This window comes from Trachinotus anak, unplaced genomic scaffold (genome assembly GCF_046630095.1).
Source record: "Trachinotus anak isolate AG129_WGS33_773 ecotype Australia unplaced genomic scaffold, CSIRO_AGI_Tana_v1 ptg000003l, whole genome shotgun sequence".
NCBI lineage: Eukaryota > Metazoa > Chordata > Actinopteri > Carangiformes > Carangidae > Trachinotus > Trachinotus anak.
In genome coordinates this window covers 6,143,651-6,158,543 of record NW_027273854.1, presented here as the reverse complement: position 1 = coordinate 6,158,543, position 14,893 = coordinate 6,143,651, and the positions used below count along the sequence as shown (strand labels likewise).

The following is a 14,893-nucleotide window of genomic DNA, read 5'->3' as shown; positions in this document are numbered from 1 at the left end:
TAAGGTTCAGGCATGGCTGCTGACACCACTGGGTCCTTTCACAAAACCAATTTCCTGACGCGACCTCTTTTTTTCCTCTAATTATAGGTCTAGTTTCTGAATGGAAACACGGAGCAAACTCACCTGCAGGCTCACCTGTGCGGGTGTGACTAGGATGTTGTTCACGGTGCAGCTGCCCCGGAGCAGATAGCTGGACTGTCGGCGGCAGGAGCTACACAGGGAGGATGCGAAATAAACAATAATGACTTGATAGCTCCGGACGGTTCATGATATCGTTAGCAAGCTGTGGGAAATAACACTGTGCACAAGAGGGTTTGGTGATTTTTTTTAATCAGCAGAACCTTTCAGCTTGTGCAAAATCCACGGACTACGAGAAAAAAAAAAAAAACAAAACAAAACACGAGCACCATTTCCGGGCTCGTAATATCGGCGATAGTGGAGCGGGACGTCGGTGTGAGGGGCTCGGGGAGCGGAGCGGTGTCGGTTGCCATACCGGGGCTGGTGGAAGACAGCATGGCTGCGGGAAAGGGAGCAGGGAAACCCACCTCGGTGTGGGACAATATGCGGATACGGTTCATCGTTTGCTTCCTCGGAGTCTTTGTGTGTTACTTTTATTATGGGATATTGCAAGAGACAATGTGAGTAACAGTTAACCTCAGATTGCAGATGTCGGTCTGTCCAGCACCAAACTCTATTCAAAAATCTGCGTATTTAATGTTGGCTTGCATATTGAGAGCGTGGTGCGAAAGTATGCTATCTTTCCTAATTAATGCTACTTTTAAAATTTGAAATGAAACACCATTTAGTACAGGATATGCTTGTGTGTCGAAGTATTCGTTTTATGTGATGTAAATTTGCCCCAACCAATGCGAAAAGCAACATCGATTAGACTTTAAATCGCTACATTTCAGAATGGAGTTTGGTGACATTTTGTTGACATAAAAATGCACACGTATTGTCCCCTCAAACCTAGAATAGGTCCTCTTTTTTTTTATAATTAACTGCATTTTGCATGTCATTATCCCTCATAGGTGACATCATACCTTTGTCATGTGTCTAAAACAAACATTATCTTTCATATATTAAGCAAAAAACACCTTAAAACACAAACCAGCAAATCATAAAGGTTACTTGTGGTTCTCTAGTAAGAGGCGAGCTCAGCCTCTGTTGCATACCACACACTGAGGCATGACACAGATGGTATGCTACCGCCTCAGTCGCTAATGGGGACAGGGATCATATCTGGTTTCAGAAAGACTTGAAACTGGTGTTTCTGGTGAAGCAGCCTTTTCACAACCTGAATAATTGTATATAATTTGTTCAATAATTAATCAATTGAATAAAGTTTCTGTTACATATTGTTGTAAAATGATATATGATATATGACATTGCAGTTTCCTGTGAGTTCTCGATTACGACTGCAAACTGACAAACAAAATGTCACCACCGCCACCGCCACCACAGCAGCCCTTCGGGTGTAATTTTATGCATTGTGGGCTCTCCTTTATGAATGGCCCTTTCTTAGCTTAGAGACTGATGAAAGCACTCTGCTCTTTAACCTCACTTCCCATTGCTCCGGCCAAGAAGGCCAGTGAAGGGTCCTTCAGTTTGAGATTCATTGTCTGTGATCTGTTGCGTTCAACACACTGTTGTTTCTCTGACTTTTCCAGCACTCGAGGCGAATATGGCCAAGGAGAAAAGAAGGAGAAGTTCAGATTCGCCAGGACATTGGTCTTCATCCAGTGTGTTATCAATGCGCTGTTTGCTAAGATCTGTGAGTATGTGCTGTACATATAAACATTGTCCAACATATTTCTGAGGTTGTGAAGTTGTAAAGTCATTACATTGTTGTTGATGCCTTATAATAAAAACATCTTTCTCTTTCTCATCAGTGATCCAGTTTTTTGAGGGCTCAAAGCCAGATCACACCAAGAACTGGCTCTATGGACTGTGTTCCCTCTCTTATCTTGGAGCCATGGTGTCCAGTAACTCTGCCCTTCAGTATGTCAACTATCCCACACAGGTGAGTCTGCCCTTTCACATGGGGCAAAGTTAGATGGCCAACATGTTGTTTTGGGGTTTTGTATCAGTCCAGCTGCTTGGTGCTATCATATTCTGAAATGCATCTTTTTCTTGTGATAGGTGTTGGGAAAATCCTGCAAGCCCATACCAGGTAAATCTGATAATATCACTTTGGTTTGCATCTTGCTTTCTGCCTACATATCATCTGCATACCTGCACACCATATCATCTTCTATTACCTACATAAATCTGCTGCTAAACTGATGTCTGAGGCTATGTTTGCTCTTTATAACAAAATGAACATGTGCATTCCCTGAGGTCTCTTCCTTTATTCCACTGCAGATCTTTGGCTGTATAAATGAAACTGGTTTGACTTGATATATATAACTTAGTGAACAGTACAAGTATCAGGCCACGCCCTGCTCTGTTTCAGTAAAAATTTAATTGTGAGCTGCCAAGTGTCATAATGTCATGTACATATGTAAAAAGTGAAGTCACCCATGTGTTTATGGTACTTGACAAACAGGAGAGATTCTGTTATCTTTCTGAACTGATCTAGGACTCGTAGAGTAAACAGATTCTTTTAAGACGTGTGGAGTTCAGAGCAGAGTTGCTGCAGTTTAGAGTTTGTTCTGTTTGTACGTGAAGGTTATGTGTCACCGCTCACAGCTTGTTATCTGTTCTTACACATACACATTTTTTTCACCATCCATATGTTCCACTCTCAGGGGTGAAGGCCTGATATTGTATCCAGGGTGAGATTAACTCACACCACAGGCATGTTACACTGGTATGCACGGTTTAAAGTGATCCATCATGTCGTTGTTGTGTTGTTCCAGTGATGATCCTTGGAGTTACAATACTGAGGAAGAGGTACCCACTGGCTAAGTACCTGTGTGTGCTGCTGATTGTGGGTGGTGTGGCTCTGTTCCTCTACAAACCCAACAAGAGCTCAGCTGTCGCAGACGACCATGTTTTTGGCTTTGGAGAGATTCTGCTGGTGAGATAATATATCTTTATAGCCCATCACATTTATTCTCATGTTGCCGATCTATTCCTGTCTCCTTACTGTATCCATGGTTACTGTGGCATTTCCATGACATTTGTCTCATGGCCTGGTGGTGTGTCATAGCTGGTCTCTCTGACATTGGACGGTTTGACTGGTGTGGCCCAGGACCACATGAGGGCTCGTTTCCAGACCAGTGCCAACCACATGATGCTGAACATTAACATGTGGTCCACCCTGGTGCTGGGATTAGGTGAGTCAACTGTGCTCTTTGCCAAACTTTTCATCTAATCAAGATGTGTGCCATGGAGTAGATGGAGTGTTTTTATTCCAACCAAAACCACATCAGGACAATTCACTGGCTAGCACACCTGCATCCAGAGAGGAGACGCTAATGAGCAAGATCACCTTGGTGTGGTGCAGTCCTGCCAAAGTGCAGCAGAATGAACCAAACACTGGTGCAATGAACATCCTGTTGCAAGAATTCTCAGACAATGCTGAAAACAATTGTTAATGTTTCACTGGTTGTTTTTATGATACTGAAATGTTTGTAATGAAATAAAAAAAAAAAAAACCTATAAAATAATTCAAACTGAAAAATATTGCAAACCAGTGTTGGTTGTTTTCACATTTCACCGGTGTAGTGTTTATTTGTTCTGGTACTCTATGGCACATAGTTCCTCATCTACCAAATAATCATGTAACGTGTTTACATGCTACATTATACAGGACAGAGGAGTATTCCTCAGTTTTACAGTTACATATCTGTAGCTCTTCAAAGTCCTAAAATGCCTCAATAATTTGAACTGAAGGTCCAAATCAAATTCTCTAGTCTTAAACACAATTAGAGGTGCGAGAGCTGAGATGTTTGTTGACTCAACAGTTTATCAAACTGCAGCAATATCTCATTTCACCTTAAGGTGGTATAATATTAACAGTGGAATTACAACATGGCTTTCAGTGTCATTTGGTGCATTTCTTAAATGTTACATTATTATTAGTTGTGTTTGATTTATAATATCACAATAAATTCTCACAAAGACCCCAGGGCAAATAACTGCTGTGATGGAGTAGCTAATGACAAAACTATTAAGTAAAGACCCCAAACAAAAACCAATAACTGCTGAGTTTCAGGCTCTCTGAGAAAAGGTGAACCCTGTTCTCTCAGGGGGAAAAAACTCATTAATTCAGTCGAGGCAAAGTTTTCAGTGTTATCTCTCTAGATAAGGAATTGTGCACCTCAAAGCCCTCGGCTCTGTGAGGTGGTTGCTATAATATGCTGGAGAGTCAGGCAAGTAAAACAAATGCAATATAATGAGGGGCTTTCTAAGGTTAGGCACTAATGGGTCGTATGATAGACATCAAAAGGTCAAAGCCAGTGTGAGAACTGAGGGACTTTTATCATTCTTTAAACAAACTAATTGGTATTGCCTGTTATCCCTGAGTTTGTTTCCATCTCTCCTGAACATCTGCTTCCCACTTTCACAGGCCATATTATATTAGAAAATGTAATATTTGTTTTTCACAAGTGTCGGATTCAGTTCTAAGCTCAGCTCTATTAAAACGCCTCCTGACGCCCATACCCAGGTACACTGCTGCAATCTTTATTAGAAATCTGCCTTCACTATCTTTGAAGTGCTGCTGTTTCCCAAGATACAAAGGTATTCTTATTCCTCCACTCCTACGAATCCATGACACCCCCACACCACACCAAGGCTTCATCTGATTGTTATGACTGCATTAAACCACTTGGTGGCACCATGTGCCCACACTGTCAACACTATGATCTGATTTTCTCAGCACATTAGAGTCAAGGACAAGGAAACGAAGGCAGTAAATGTGACATTAATATCAATTACCGAGTTCTGTTTTTGAGATGACATTGTTATTTTCTCTTTCTGTTGCTGCCTTCTTCTTCTCGGCTCTCAGCCGTGTTGTGGACAGGGGAGGTGTGGGAGTTCCTGAGTTTTACTGAACGCCACCCCAGCATCTTCTACAATATTCTTCTGTTTGGACTGACCAGTGCTTTAGGCCAGGTGGGTTTATGGATGGAGGGACTGGTGTGGGTGATGCAGTTGTATTAAGTACTGGGAAATGTGCTGTTGTGTTGTGAGAGGAAATACAGTACAGTGTATATTCATGTTACAATCTTTGAGTATTTTTTTGTCATCTTTCACCAGACCTTCATCTTTATGACGGTTGTGTACTTTGGGCCTCTGACCTGCTCCATCGTCACCACCACGAGGAAGTTCTTCACAATCCTTGGCTCTGTTATTCTGTTTGGCAACGTCATGAGTACAATGCAGTGGGTTGGCACCATCCTAGTTTTCCTTGGTGAGAATAAACACTCTCTTTCCTCCTGCCTTTACTCAAAGGTGTTACATTTTTCTTATGAATGCACTGTATCACTGTAAAAATAGTGACAGATTATAAAACTATCAAATGCTTGCCAGAACATAGCTGAAACCAGCAACAGCTGCAGCCTGAGACAGTGACTGTATGTGTTTGTTCTAACAAACAATTAGGTCCAACTAGGGAATACTTAAGCTTCCCACGCACACCATTTGGTTGACTGGTAAATTATGCATTGGGAGTATAGCTGTAGGGGAGTCAGTAAATTAACGCTGATGCCAGACTGCTCATATTTTTAATGTTTTTATTGGTAACACTGGTGATTCTGGTGGTGATCTCCGGAGTGTAAAATAGTGCCTGTTTAACTGCTGAGAGTTTCCTTTGCTCCTTAATCACATTTTTGTTTTTGTTTTTCTCTTTAGGCCTCGGATTTGATGCTAAATTTGGCAAGACCCCCAAGAAGACGACACACTAAAACATCTGGGGCGAAGAGAGAGACAGAAACCTTGCAAAAACGAATGCAAACACTCTACAGCCAGTATCTTATTTTCATAAGACATCCTGTACAGGCATACTGTATGTGCCTGTGATTTGTTCAAGTACAGTCAGATTTTTAACTTAACTGTATTTAAAAGAGAGTCATCGTAGTTTTGAACTCAAGCTTCTGTTGTGTACTGTTGATGTGCTGAAGAGAACGTTTTAATAGGGATCAAATTATGAATGAATGAATAAATACTGTATTTAGACAAATCTTTATTGTTTCTGAAACCAGCTCACCTCTTTCGGATGGAAGTTGCATTTAAGTCATGAACCTACCAACAAATAAGGCTCGGTTTACAAACTATTGCTTGAATATGTGTTATTATCACATATGTAGTTTATTTCTTGGCAAATATTTAGCCAAGTATCATGCCATTTATAAAATATAAACGATTGTATGTAGCCTGTTGTGTTATGTCCAATCTTACAATTGAATTGTTTTTACTTTTATTTTCTACAAAGTTGAAAATAACTTGCCATAAAAGGGAAATTGTGATATGTCATGGTGATTTTCTTTTTATTTTAGACTTCACTTGATTGGTTCACATCAGGGTGTAAGTTTTGCATTTTTCAGTAGAAAAATAGCAACTAACATGTAATTATACAATATTTTAATATCTCATTTTTAAAAGCCCTGCCTGTGTTGGCCAGTGTTGGAAAGTAACTATGTATATTTACTCTAGAACTGTACCTGATTACAAGTTTGAGGTACTTGTACTTTAGTTGCTTCCACTTAATGTTACTTTATGCTTCTACTCCACTACAATTCAGATGGAAATACTGCACTCTTTACTCAGCTACATTTATGTGACAATTTTAGTTAATAGTTAATTTGCAGATGCTGCTAAAATATAATCATTTAATAGATTAATAGCACTGATATGGATTTAGCACCTGGCAGTATATAAAGTAGTTAAAATTAGCCCCACCCTTACCAGCTGCAACATTATTGATGCTTAGACATTAATGCATCAATAATTGAATCCAATAATACAATATATATTGTTCTGAAATTGGCTATTTTACATAATATTTACTTTTACTTTGGTAGTTTAAGTATATTTTGATGCAATTGATGCATTTTACTTTTTGAATGCAGGGCCTTTCTACACTATTGATGAAGTACCGAATACTTCTTCCACCACTGATGTTGGCTGCTTAAAATAACTAATAAATTGTGTTTAGATCCAAAACAGGTGTCATAATGGTTACAAAGTAGAAGGCAGATCTTTAAACCTGAGGATTAAAACTGATTGGATTTCCTAAAATGTAGTTTTCTTCTTCTCTGGTGGAGGGAAACAGCGCCACCTGCTGCCAGAGTAAGATTCATACAGTTCACCTTCTCACACTGACAGAGGCAGGAGCAGTAAACTGTCTGTTATCTTCATCATGTCACATAAACAATCACTTTATGTATCTTTAAGTAAATGCGGGTGTTTTATTTTGAAAAGAAAATTAAACTAATGAAGCATGAGTTATAATTTATATCACAACTATTATCCCAGAAAGCTACAGTATGTGAAACAAGATTAAATACACACATTACATATTATATTATATAAGCATTAATCAATAAGAATATAACAAAATGTTTAAAAGGGCTGATTTTATTTTTTGACGAAAACTGGTGTCAACATTTCACCCGCCAGAATAAAATACTGTGTGGAAATAAATGCTGAAGCCACACAACCACATATTAATAAAACCGTACTAAATGACAATATTTTATGACACGTAATGTGACATAAATGCCTTACACACTACACATAATAATTAATAATGGTGTGTTTTTGCCTGTGCTAATCAGGCAGTGTGTGTAGCGTCCTATTTGTGTTTCCTCGGCCTTTCTTCCGCCCAATCTCGCAGATTAAATTCCGCACCGTTTTGGCAAGAGTGTGGGTAATCCGTTTATTTCTGTACAAACTACGTTAAATCAGCCCTCTCAAAACGTCAAAAATGCTCGCCACAGTCCGCAAACAGCTCAGAAGCCACCCAGCTGTGAGTATAATCTAGCTATATCCAGTAAAAGCTTCGGGTTAGAGGGCTTGTTCTTAACTCGGATCATCTGAGAATTTCTGTGGCTAACTTAGCTTAGCTTAACCAGTTAGCATTGCTAGCTTCAGCAAGCTAGTGCTCTGACCTGTGCTTTGACCGCGCTGACTTTGAGAAACTGTCAATTACACGCAGATGCTTCACAGTTTATTTTAATCTATAACAAGTGGTGATTCGTGTATATTTCCCTAATGCCACACGGACAAATACTTTTGGTAGTTGAAGGTTTGGAGTCAGATCAGGTCACGGCTTCACTCATGAACTATAACAGCTGTTGATTCTGCCAAGACAGGGGGTGGTGTGCTGGAAGTAGCTGCACTAGCTGGCTAGTTAGCGTTAGCTAGCAGCATTGCTATTAACCCATACTAGAATTTAAGTTTATCTAAACCACGTTATGTCTGTACAACTTGTTAACTAAGTCAAGAAGTGGTGAAAGGGAATAAAGAAAGTAAATAAAGCCACAACTGATAGTTTGTGTTTACGTTTGTAAGCAGTTTTGCCTTTGTTAGTTGTGCAGGACAGTGTTTTTAGCATACACAGTCTGTCAGCAGTCTCAGTGAGTTTACTGGTATAGTCCTTCCTTGAGCGGTGATAGTTTGCCCTCAAGTTGATGAAGATTTCTTACCTTTCTGTCTGTCACTTACAGCTCATCCCCCTCTTCGTCTTCATCGGTGGAGGAGTAACCATGTCCATGATGTATCTTGGTCGTCTGGCCTTGAAAAACCCTGATGTTTGGTAAGGACTCCAGTTATGACTTTCTTTTATGGTCTTTCTCTTTCCTTTTGAGTAATTCTATTTGAGGATTATGGGAAGTGTAAAGACGACTGACAGTGCTGCAGTTCAGTTATTGTGATTAATGTTATTATAATTGTCTGTGGGCACCCCTGTCTGCATCTTTTATAGTGTGTAACCATTTTCTCCTCTGCAGCTGGGATCGCAAGAACAACCCAGAGCCCTGGAACAAACTGGGCCCAAATGATCAGTACAAGGTGTGTGTCTGTCTCTCTCAGTAAATCATGTCGTGATTGCACTGATTTCTGTGCTGAAGTTGTTACTGAAGGAGCGTAGGTTGTTATATTCAGGGATTATAGTATGGCTCTTTGCCAGACTTGTCGCTGAGCCAGGGATTATTCCCTCTACTGGATTAATCAAATTACATAATCTGGTTAACGCTGCCTTGTAGTAACAAATCTGATGAAGTCATTAACTGGTCACACTTGATCAAAAGTAACAGAGTTTCCAGAAGACAACATGAAGGCAAATGAATTGCTGAAGTATGACGCGACAAATGTTTTACTTTATTACAAGATTTTTATAAATCTTTCTATGAAATCAAGTGACTTTGTAACATGGAGGGAAACTACAGCATAATGCTGTGTGCCAAGTCATCTGAACTCACTCTTAGGCAACAAAGGCATACTAATGCAAAATATCGGTGTTTTCCCTTGAGCTAAATTTAGTTTGTACTCTCAGTTTTTCACAGTCAACATGGACTACAGCAAGCTGAAGAAGGATCGTCCTGACTTCTAAAGATCAAATCTGCTGGACCAAAAGCACAAAGATGAGCTGATCCGCACAGCCTCGTTTTCAACTTTTCTCCAGAAACCTGAGGGATGCAGAAGCTTAACCCGCACAATGATTCATATTTAAGTTCTTCATTGCATCCATTGGCTTTTTGAAACCTTGTTTCTTGTTTCTCATGTTCAGTGGCTCTTAATAAAATGAAGGAGTCTTTTCTCCTCCATACAGAGAAAAGAACCAGTTTCATTTATTGTGGTTTTGTCTGCGGGCACTTTGTTTTCTGTGTCCTCGATCTTGAGTCATGTTTTAATTTGTATGGTCACTTTCAAAAGCATATCACACATACTTAGTTGCATTACCAGTCAGACCACCTTCAGCACTCTGTTTACAGTTGTGTCCTGCTTGGCTATCACTATGTGGGCTTTGTTTTCACCTCATTTCACCTTCGTCCTGCCTTAACCTAGCTGCTGGCGAACTATGGGCCACACTATTCTTGGCTGCTATCCAGAACCTAATCGGCATGGCAGGGGCAGACTTTAACCTGGTCACATTTGAAAAGTGAGCTCCCTCTGGTGGCAGCTGTGGCAGTCCAGAAGTTGCAGTAATAAAATCTGACTTATTTAGACTAGTTTGAGGTCAATTGGCTGCTCAGTGCTGCCTCTGCATAGTCCTCCAAGCTTACAGAAAATGCTGTAGTCATAGACCCTGAAGGGAAGAGTGAGAGAAAACATGTCTCTCTCCCTGTAAAGGTTGACTGATGTTTGTTTAAAGCAATAACATGTTCATGTGCAACACGCAGCAGTGGAAACAGGACCCTGTGGTGGGATATTCTGAGGTGTTTCTCCTTATAGAATGCCATCGCTCTCCGCCAGATGAGTTTGTAAATGTCAACAGGTCGTGCTTTTCCATCTGCAGCTTGGAGAAATTCGACAAGGATGAGCAGCCAACGCAGAGTAGAAAATGTCAAGGAGACCTTCATATTTGAATAGAAGCCCACGTCTAAATCTTCACCGAGCCTGGAACGCTCTGCATGCCTATTTTTTTTTCTTCTCACCTGGGGAAATGAAAATTAACTTCTGGCGCAGCATATAATGATGCTTAATTTTGGAACATTTCAATTGTTTCAGCATGTTCACCTTGTTGACTCTGAGCACTCAGGCCCCCCCCCCCCCAAATAATTACTGTCATTTCAAATAAGTTTCTGAAAATGGAAATGACACAAAATGCCTTTATTTTCCTGAGCTCATTTATTTGTTGATGTAACCTGTGATTTTCAGCTTAATGGAGGCAAAATGAAAGCAAGCGGCATGCTGTGTGGCTGGAGAGCAAGCGCTGGTGGCTGGATGGTTGAGGGGAAAAAAAAAAAAGAACGCAAATTAATGAATCTGATCAAAAAACAAAACAAAAGAATTCTGCCTTATTTCATGCTGCTGCTTTAGAGTCAGGTGTTTTTAGCCTTCTGTCTTTTTGCAGAATGAATTATTTTAATTAAGCAAAAATGATCAGTCAAGCCTCAGATGAATCCAGTTTATTAAAACAATAACAGCTGGTGTACTTTATAAATGAACAGTTAAACTGCAGAAACAAACAGCTGCTTTGGAAATACACGCAACCCAAAGTTTTCCATTCAGGGTCTGCACAGTACAGAAGGTGAAAACTGAAAATACCTCTGCTGAATAGGGTTTTTATATACTTCCTACACCTTCAAAATGTTTACGGTTTTTGCATTGGTGATTTTGTAAGACAATATTGCTACATCTGAAGAATAAATACCTTTAAAATTTTTGTTGTCCTGACTGCTTACGATCATCCTCAAATTCATCCTCTGGGAACAATGATTGTCTTTGCAATATTTCAAAGCAGGTTATCAGTCCCATAGTTGAGATATTTTAAAAACTGAGGTCTGGATCAAAGGGGTGGACAGACCATATCAAGATCAAGCATTTTACTCAACAGTTGAAGAGGTGGTTCTACAATTCAAGAGGTTGACTCAGGACAACTTATATCAAATTGCAGAGAAAATTGATATTCTGTACACATGTTTAGTGTTTTGTTGCTTGACATTAAAGCTCTGTAGCCACTGTCCAGTCCATTATTACTGGCTGTGGCGCTTTCCTAATTGTCAAACCAGATAACAGTCAACACAGAGGGTCAGCGTTTGACAGACAGCTGAAGGGTTCAGAGTTCAAATGGCTTCGTGTTAGTGAATTCTCTGAGGACGCCAGCTGAACACTGAACTGTAGAGCCAAGCTGGCCTGCATTTTTACCCTCCTCCTCCTGACCCCCGACCCCTCTGTTGAATCCAGCTCTTTTCTGCCCTTCCGCAAAGGTAACATTGAAAAAATAATGAGGGAAAATATTTCGGGCCAAGGCGCGTGGTGATTGCTGCAGCTTCAAATTGTCTTCTAAAGGTCATGCCAAAGGTCAGGTAGTCCAAAGGCAGGGGGGACTGCAGAGACTCCAGCACTGTTCAGACTAACAAAGCATCTTCGTGGTATCTGTGTGTGAGGGAATGATGAATAAACCTGATATGCCTGTTTCATCTTACACCCACATACACACACTTTAAGGCCGAACATGAAATGCACATAAAGCTTATGCAGTACTGACGGCAGTAAGTACTTTTACTTTGACTATTTTAATTATCCACCATGAGGATTATGCAGAAATAGCCTATAGAAAAAATTAAGAAATACATTTCAAAATGTTGATTAGTGCAGCTTTAAAGGCATTAAAATGAATAAGAATATTAATCGCAAATTGTTTCAATGTATAGTTTCAGGTTTTTAATCTTATTAATGACTTTATTAAACTTTTATTTTTAATGTTTTAATGTTTTAAGAGAGTATCAGGACTTTCCTTTTGGAGTTCCCATATTTTACACTTTTCCAGTGTTTCATTTGAAGTGTTGATATCCATAAGAAGATATATTTTTACTTTAAGAACCAAGAACAATCTCAATCTAGTTTTACATCTCTGTCTCTGGAGCTCCAGTAACAACAGGTTAGTGAGCCAATCAGAAGAGAAGCTCAAAGCAAGATTGGATGGTGGATCCACGTGTGCTGGGTTTGGAGCATGGCTGAAGGCGGCGACTACTTTGTTGTGACATCACAAAGTAACAGAAGTCCTGACAGCTCGCTTTAAGGCTCAGTTTCTGAACACAGGCTGTGTGCATTTCTCTGTGGACTGAGGCTTTGATACTTTCACAGTATTAATATAGAATCTAGACCTGCTTTATAATCAAAAAAGACATGGACGTCTCACTTATTCAATATTGGACTTTACATTTTTAAACAAACATACTGAAATAGATGCGCTTGCCAGAAGGTTTGTCGAGGAAGTTTTATTCCAACGAAACCACATTGATCCTTGAGCTTGCTCACTCAGGATGACAAAGTGCTATTTGCAGCAGATGCACAAAAAGGTCAGGGTTGTCGATGTATTTTTGCATGAGGGATTGAGTAAGGACGCTGCAATTTAACAGCCATTTCAACAGGAATACCACAGGAATTAATCATAGCCAATATCTCAGGGACAGAGGAGCTGTGCGAGCATGCTTTAGGTGTTTCAGAGCATGCATCACTCACTCTGGGAGCCAATTCAGCGCCGGGCTGGCTGGATGGTCTCATAAATACAAGGTCCCAGGTTTGATCCCTGAAACAACCAGTGTGACTTGTTAATATGTCCTTGAGCAAGACAGTGAACCCCTGAGGATAGACTGAGTCTGTGATGACACAGGATAGGCTGTGCACCTTAAAGTGGAGCATTTAATGTGTGATTACTGTCCACGCTGTGTGACATGCTGTATGTGAACAAAACTAGCAGTAACACCACATCCAAGTTCCCATCATCCTTGGCATCTGTGTTTTGATTATTTTTTTTTTCTTTTTGCATCCATGGTAGGAAAGCAGGTCAAAATTTAAATAGCTGAAAATAGAACATCTGGCTGGGCCTTGTCAGTCAGCAGTGTGTAATGAAATATGGAAATTGGGGCGCTCTTCAAAGAGATGCGGGCCTCTCGGTGCCGTCCTGGGTCTCCAGCAGGCCCCTCGACAGCCCCGGCGGAGCCCCGCCCCTCTGCAACGTGTGCTACATTTCCAGGTGCTGCCGCCGCGGCTCAGTCCGCCGCCGGTGCCAGCTCGTTAGTGCTCACAGCCTGGTGGAGCTGGCAGCTGGCATCATTAAACTTCAAACCGGCTTTCGACCCGGGGTGCCGCCGCGGGGAGAGACCGCCCGCTATCCGCCTGCCAACAGCTGATCAGAGCCCCGCTGACACCAGCAACCAGCCTCCATCCACAGGCTACCCAAACAACACGTCTACACGCCACCACCCACACCACCACCCACACCACACCCCAAACTACAGCACCAACCACACCACACCACACCACTAACTACAGCACCACCCACACCACACCACTAACTACAGCACCTACTACCCAAACAACACATCTACAGGCCACCACCCACACCACACCACCAACCACACCCCAAACTACAGCACCACCCACACCACACCACACCACCAACCACACCCCAAACTACACCACCACCCACACCACACCACACCACCAACCACACCCCAAACTACAGCACCACCCACACCACACCACACCACCAACCACACCCCAAACTACACCACCACCCACACCACCAACCACACTCCGAACTACACCATCACCCACACCACCACCCACACCCCAAACTACACCACCACCCACACCACACCACACCACTAACTACAGCACCTACTACCCAAACAACACGTCTACACGCCACCACCCACACCTCCACCCACACCACCAACCACACCCCAAACTACACCACCAACCACGACACACCACACCACTAACTACAGCACCAACCACACAACTAACCACACCACTCACTACACACTACCAACCACACTACACCACCACCCACACCACCAACCATACCACACCCCAAACTACACCACCAACGACATCACAAACTATATTACGAACCACATCACACCACTAACTACCCAAACACCATATCAACACACCAACCACACCACAAAGTTTCGGAACTATTTGATTTAATAGTTTTGATCTGTACACAGAAATTAATTTGGAAACTGTACCTGGAAGCAAAACTGCCAGAACCAAAAGCTTTCGTGTTCACACTGAGCAACAGTGGAGAAAACAGCTGGACACTAATAACCTTGATGCAAAAATTGACTTGGATTATAAGAGTCAATGTTTCAACCAGGTACATGAATATTCATCTGTATTAAAAATCTTTCTGCTATGAGCCTACCCTCTCAACACCGATGTGCATGTGACAACACTTATTTTATTCAGGATTAGCTATATTTAGTCAAAGGTAAGCCTCTAAAGCTCGCTAATTAACACATTACATCTTATTTAGTGCGTACAA

The 14,893-nt window shown here is 41.2% G+C and overlaps 2 protein-coding genes across 2 annotated transcripts; both read left to right on the top strand.

Moving 5' to 3' along the window:
* The first annotated feature begins 79 nt into the window (after window positions 1-79).
* Window positions 80-6,418, top strand: slc35b1 (solute carrier family 35 member B1). Its single transcript, XM_071469317.1, has 9 exons — window positions 80-638; window positions 1,671-1,774; window positions 1,893-2,023; window positions 2,143-2,173; window positions 2,862-3,022; window positions 3,155-3,281; window positions 4,958-5,064; window positions 5,209-5,362; window positions 5,803-6,418. The coding sequence occupies exons 1-9, from the start codon at window positions 514-516 to the stop codon at window positions 5,853-5,855; spliced, it is 993 nt and encodes a 330-aa protein (XP_071325418.1). The 5' UTR covers window positions 80-513; the 3' UTR covers window positions 5,856-6,418.
* Window positions 6,419-7,757: 1,339 nt separating this feature from the next.
* ndufa4a (NDUFA4 mitochondrial complex associated a) lies at window positions 7,758-9,730 on the top strand. Its single transcript, XM_071469329.1, has 4 exons — window positions 7,758-7,918; window positions 8,619-8,707; window positions 8,901-8,961; window positions 9,446-9,730. Exons 1-4 carry the CDS (start codon window positions 7,877-7,879, stop codon window positions 9,500-9,502), a joined length of 249 nt encoding a protein of 82 aa, XP_071325430.1. The 5' UTR covers window positions 7,758-7,876; the 3' UTR covers window positions 9,503-9,730.
* The last annotated feature ends 5,163 nt before the right edge of the window (window positions 9,731-14,893 follow it).

Excerpts from the sequence above, each read along its gene's own strand:
- slc35b1 (XM_071469317.1), top strand. The coding sequence starts at position 514 with ATGGCTGCGGGAAAGGGAGCAGGGAAACCCACCTCGGTGTGGGACAAT. Across the intron at positions 3,023-3,154 it reads GCTTTGGAGAGATTCTGCTG|CTGGTCTCTCTGACATTGGA; the intron begins GTGAGATAATAT and ends GGTGTGTCATAG. Across the intron at positions 5,363-5,802 it reads CACCATCCTAGTTTTCCTTG|GCCTCGGATTTGATGCTAAA; the intron begins GTGAGAATAAAC and ends TTTTCTCTTTAG.
- ndufa4a (XM_071469329.1), top strand. The coding sequence starts at position 7,877 with ATGCTCGCCACAGTCCGCAAACAGCTCAGAAGCCACCCAGCT. Across the intron at positions 7,919-8,618 it reads AGCTCAGAAGCCACCCAGCT|CTCATCCCCCTCTTCGTCTT; the intron begins GTGAGTATAATC and ends TGTCACTTACAG. Across the intron at positions 8,962-9,445 it reads GCCCAAATGATCAGTACAAG|TTTTTCACAGTCAACATGGA; the intron begins GTGTGTGTCTGT and ends TTGTACTCTCAG.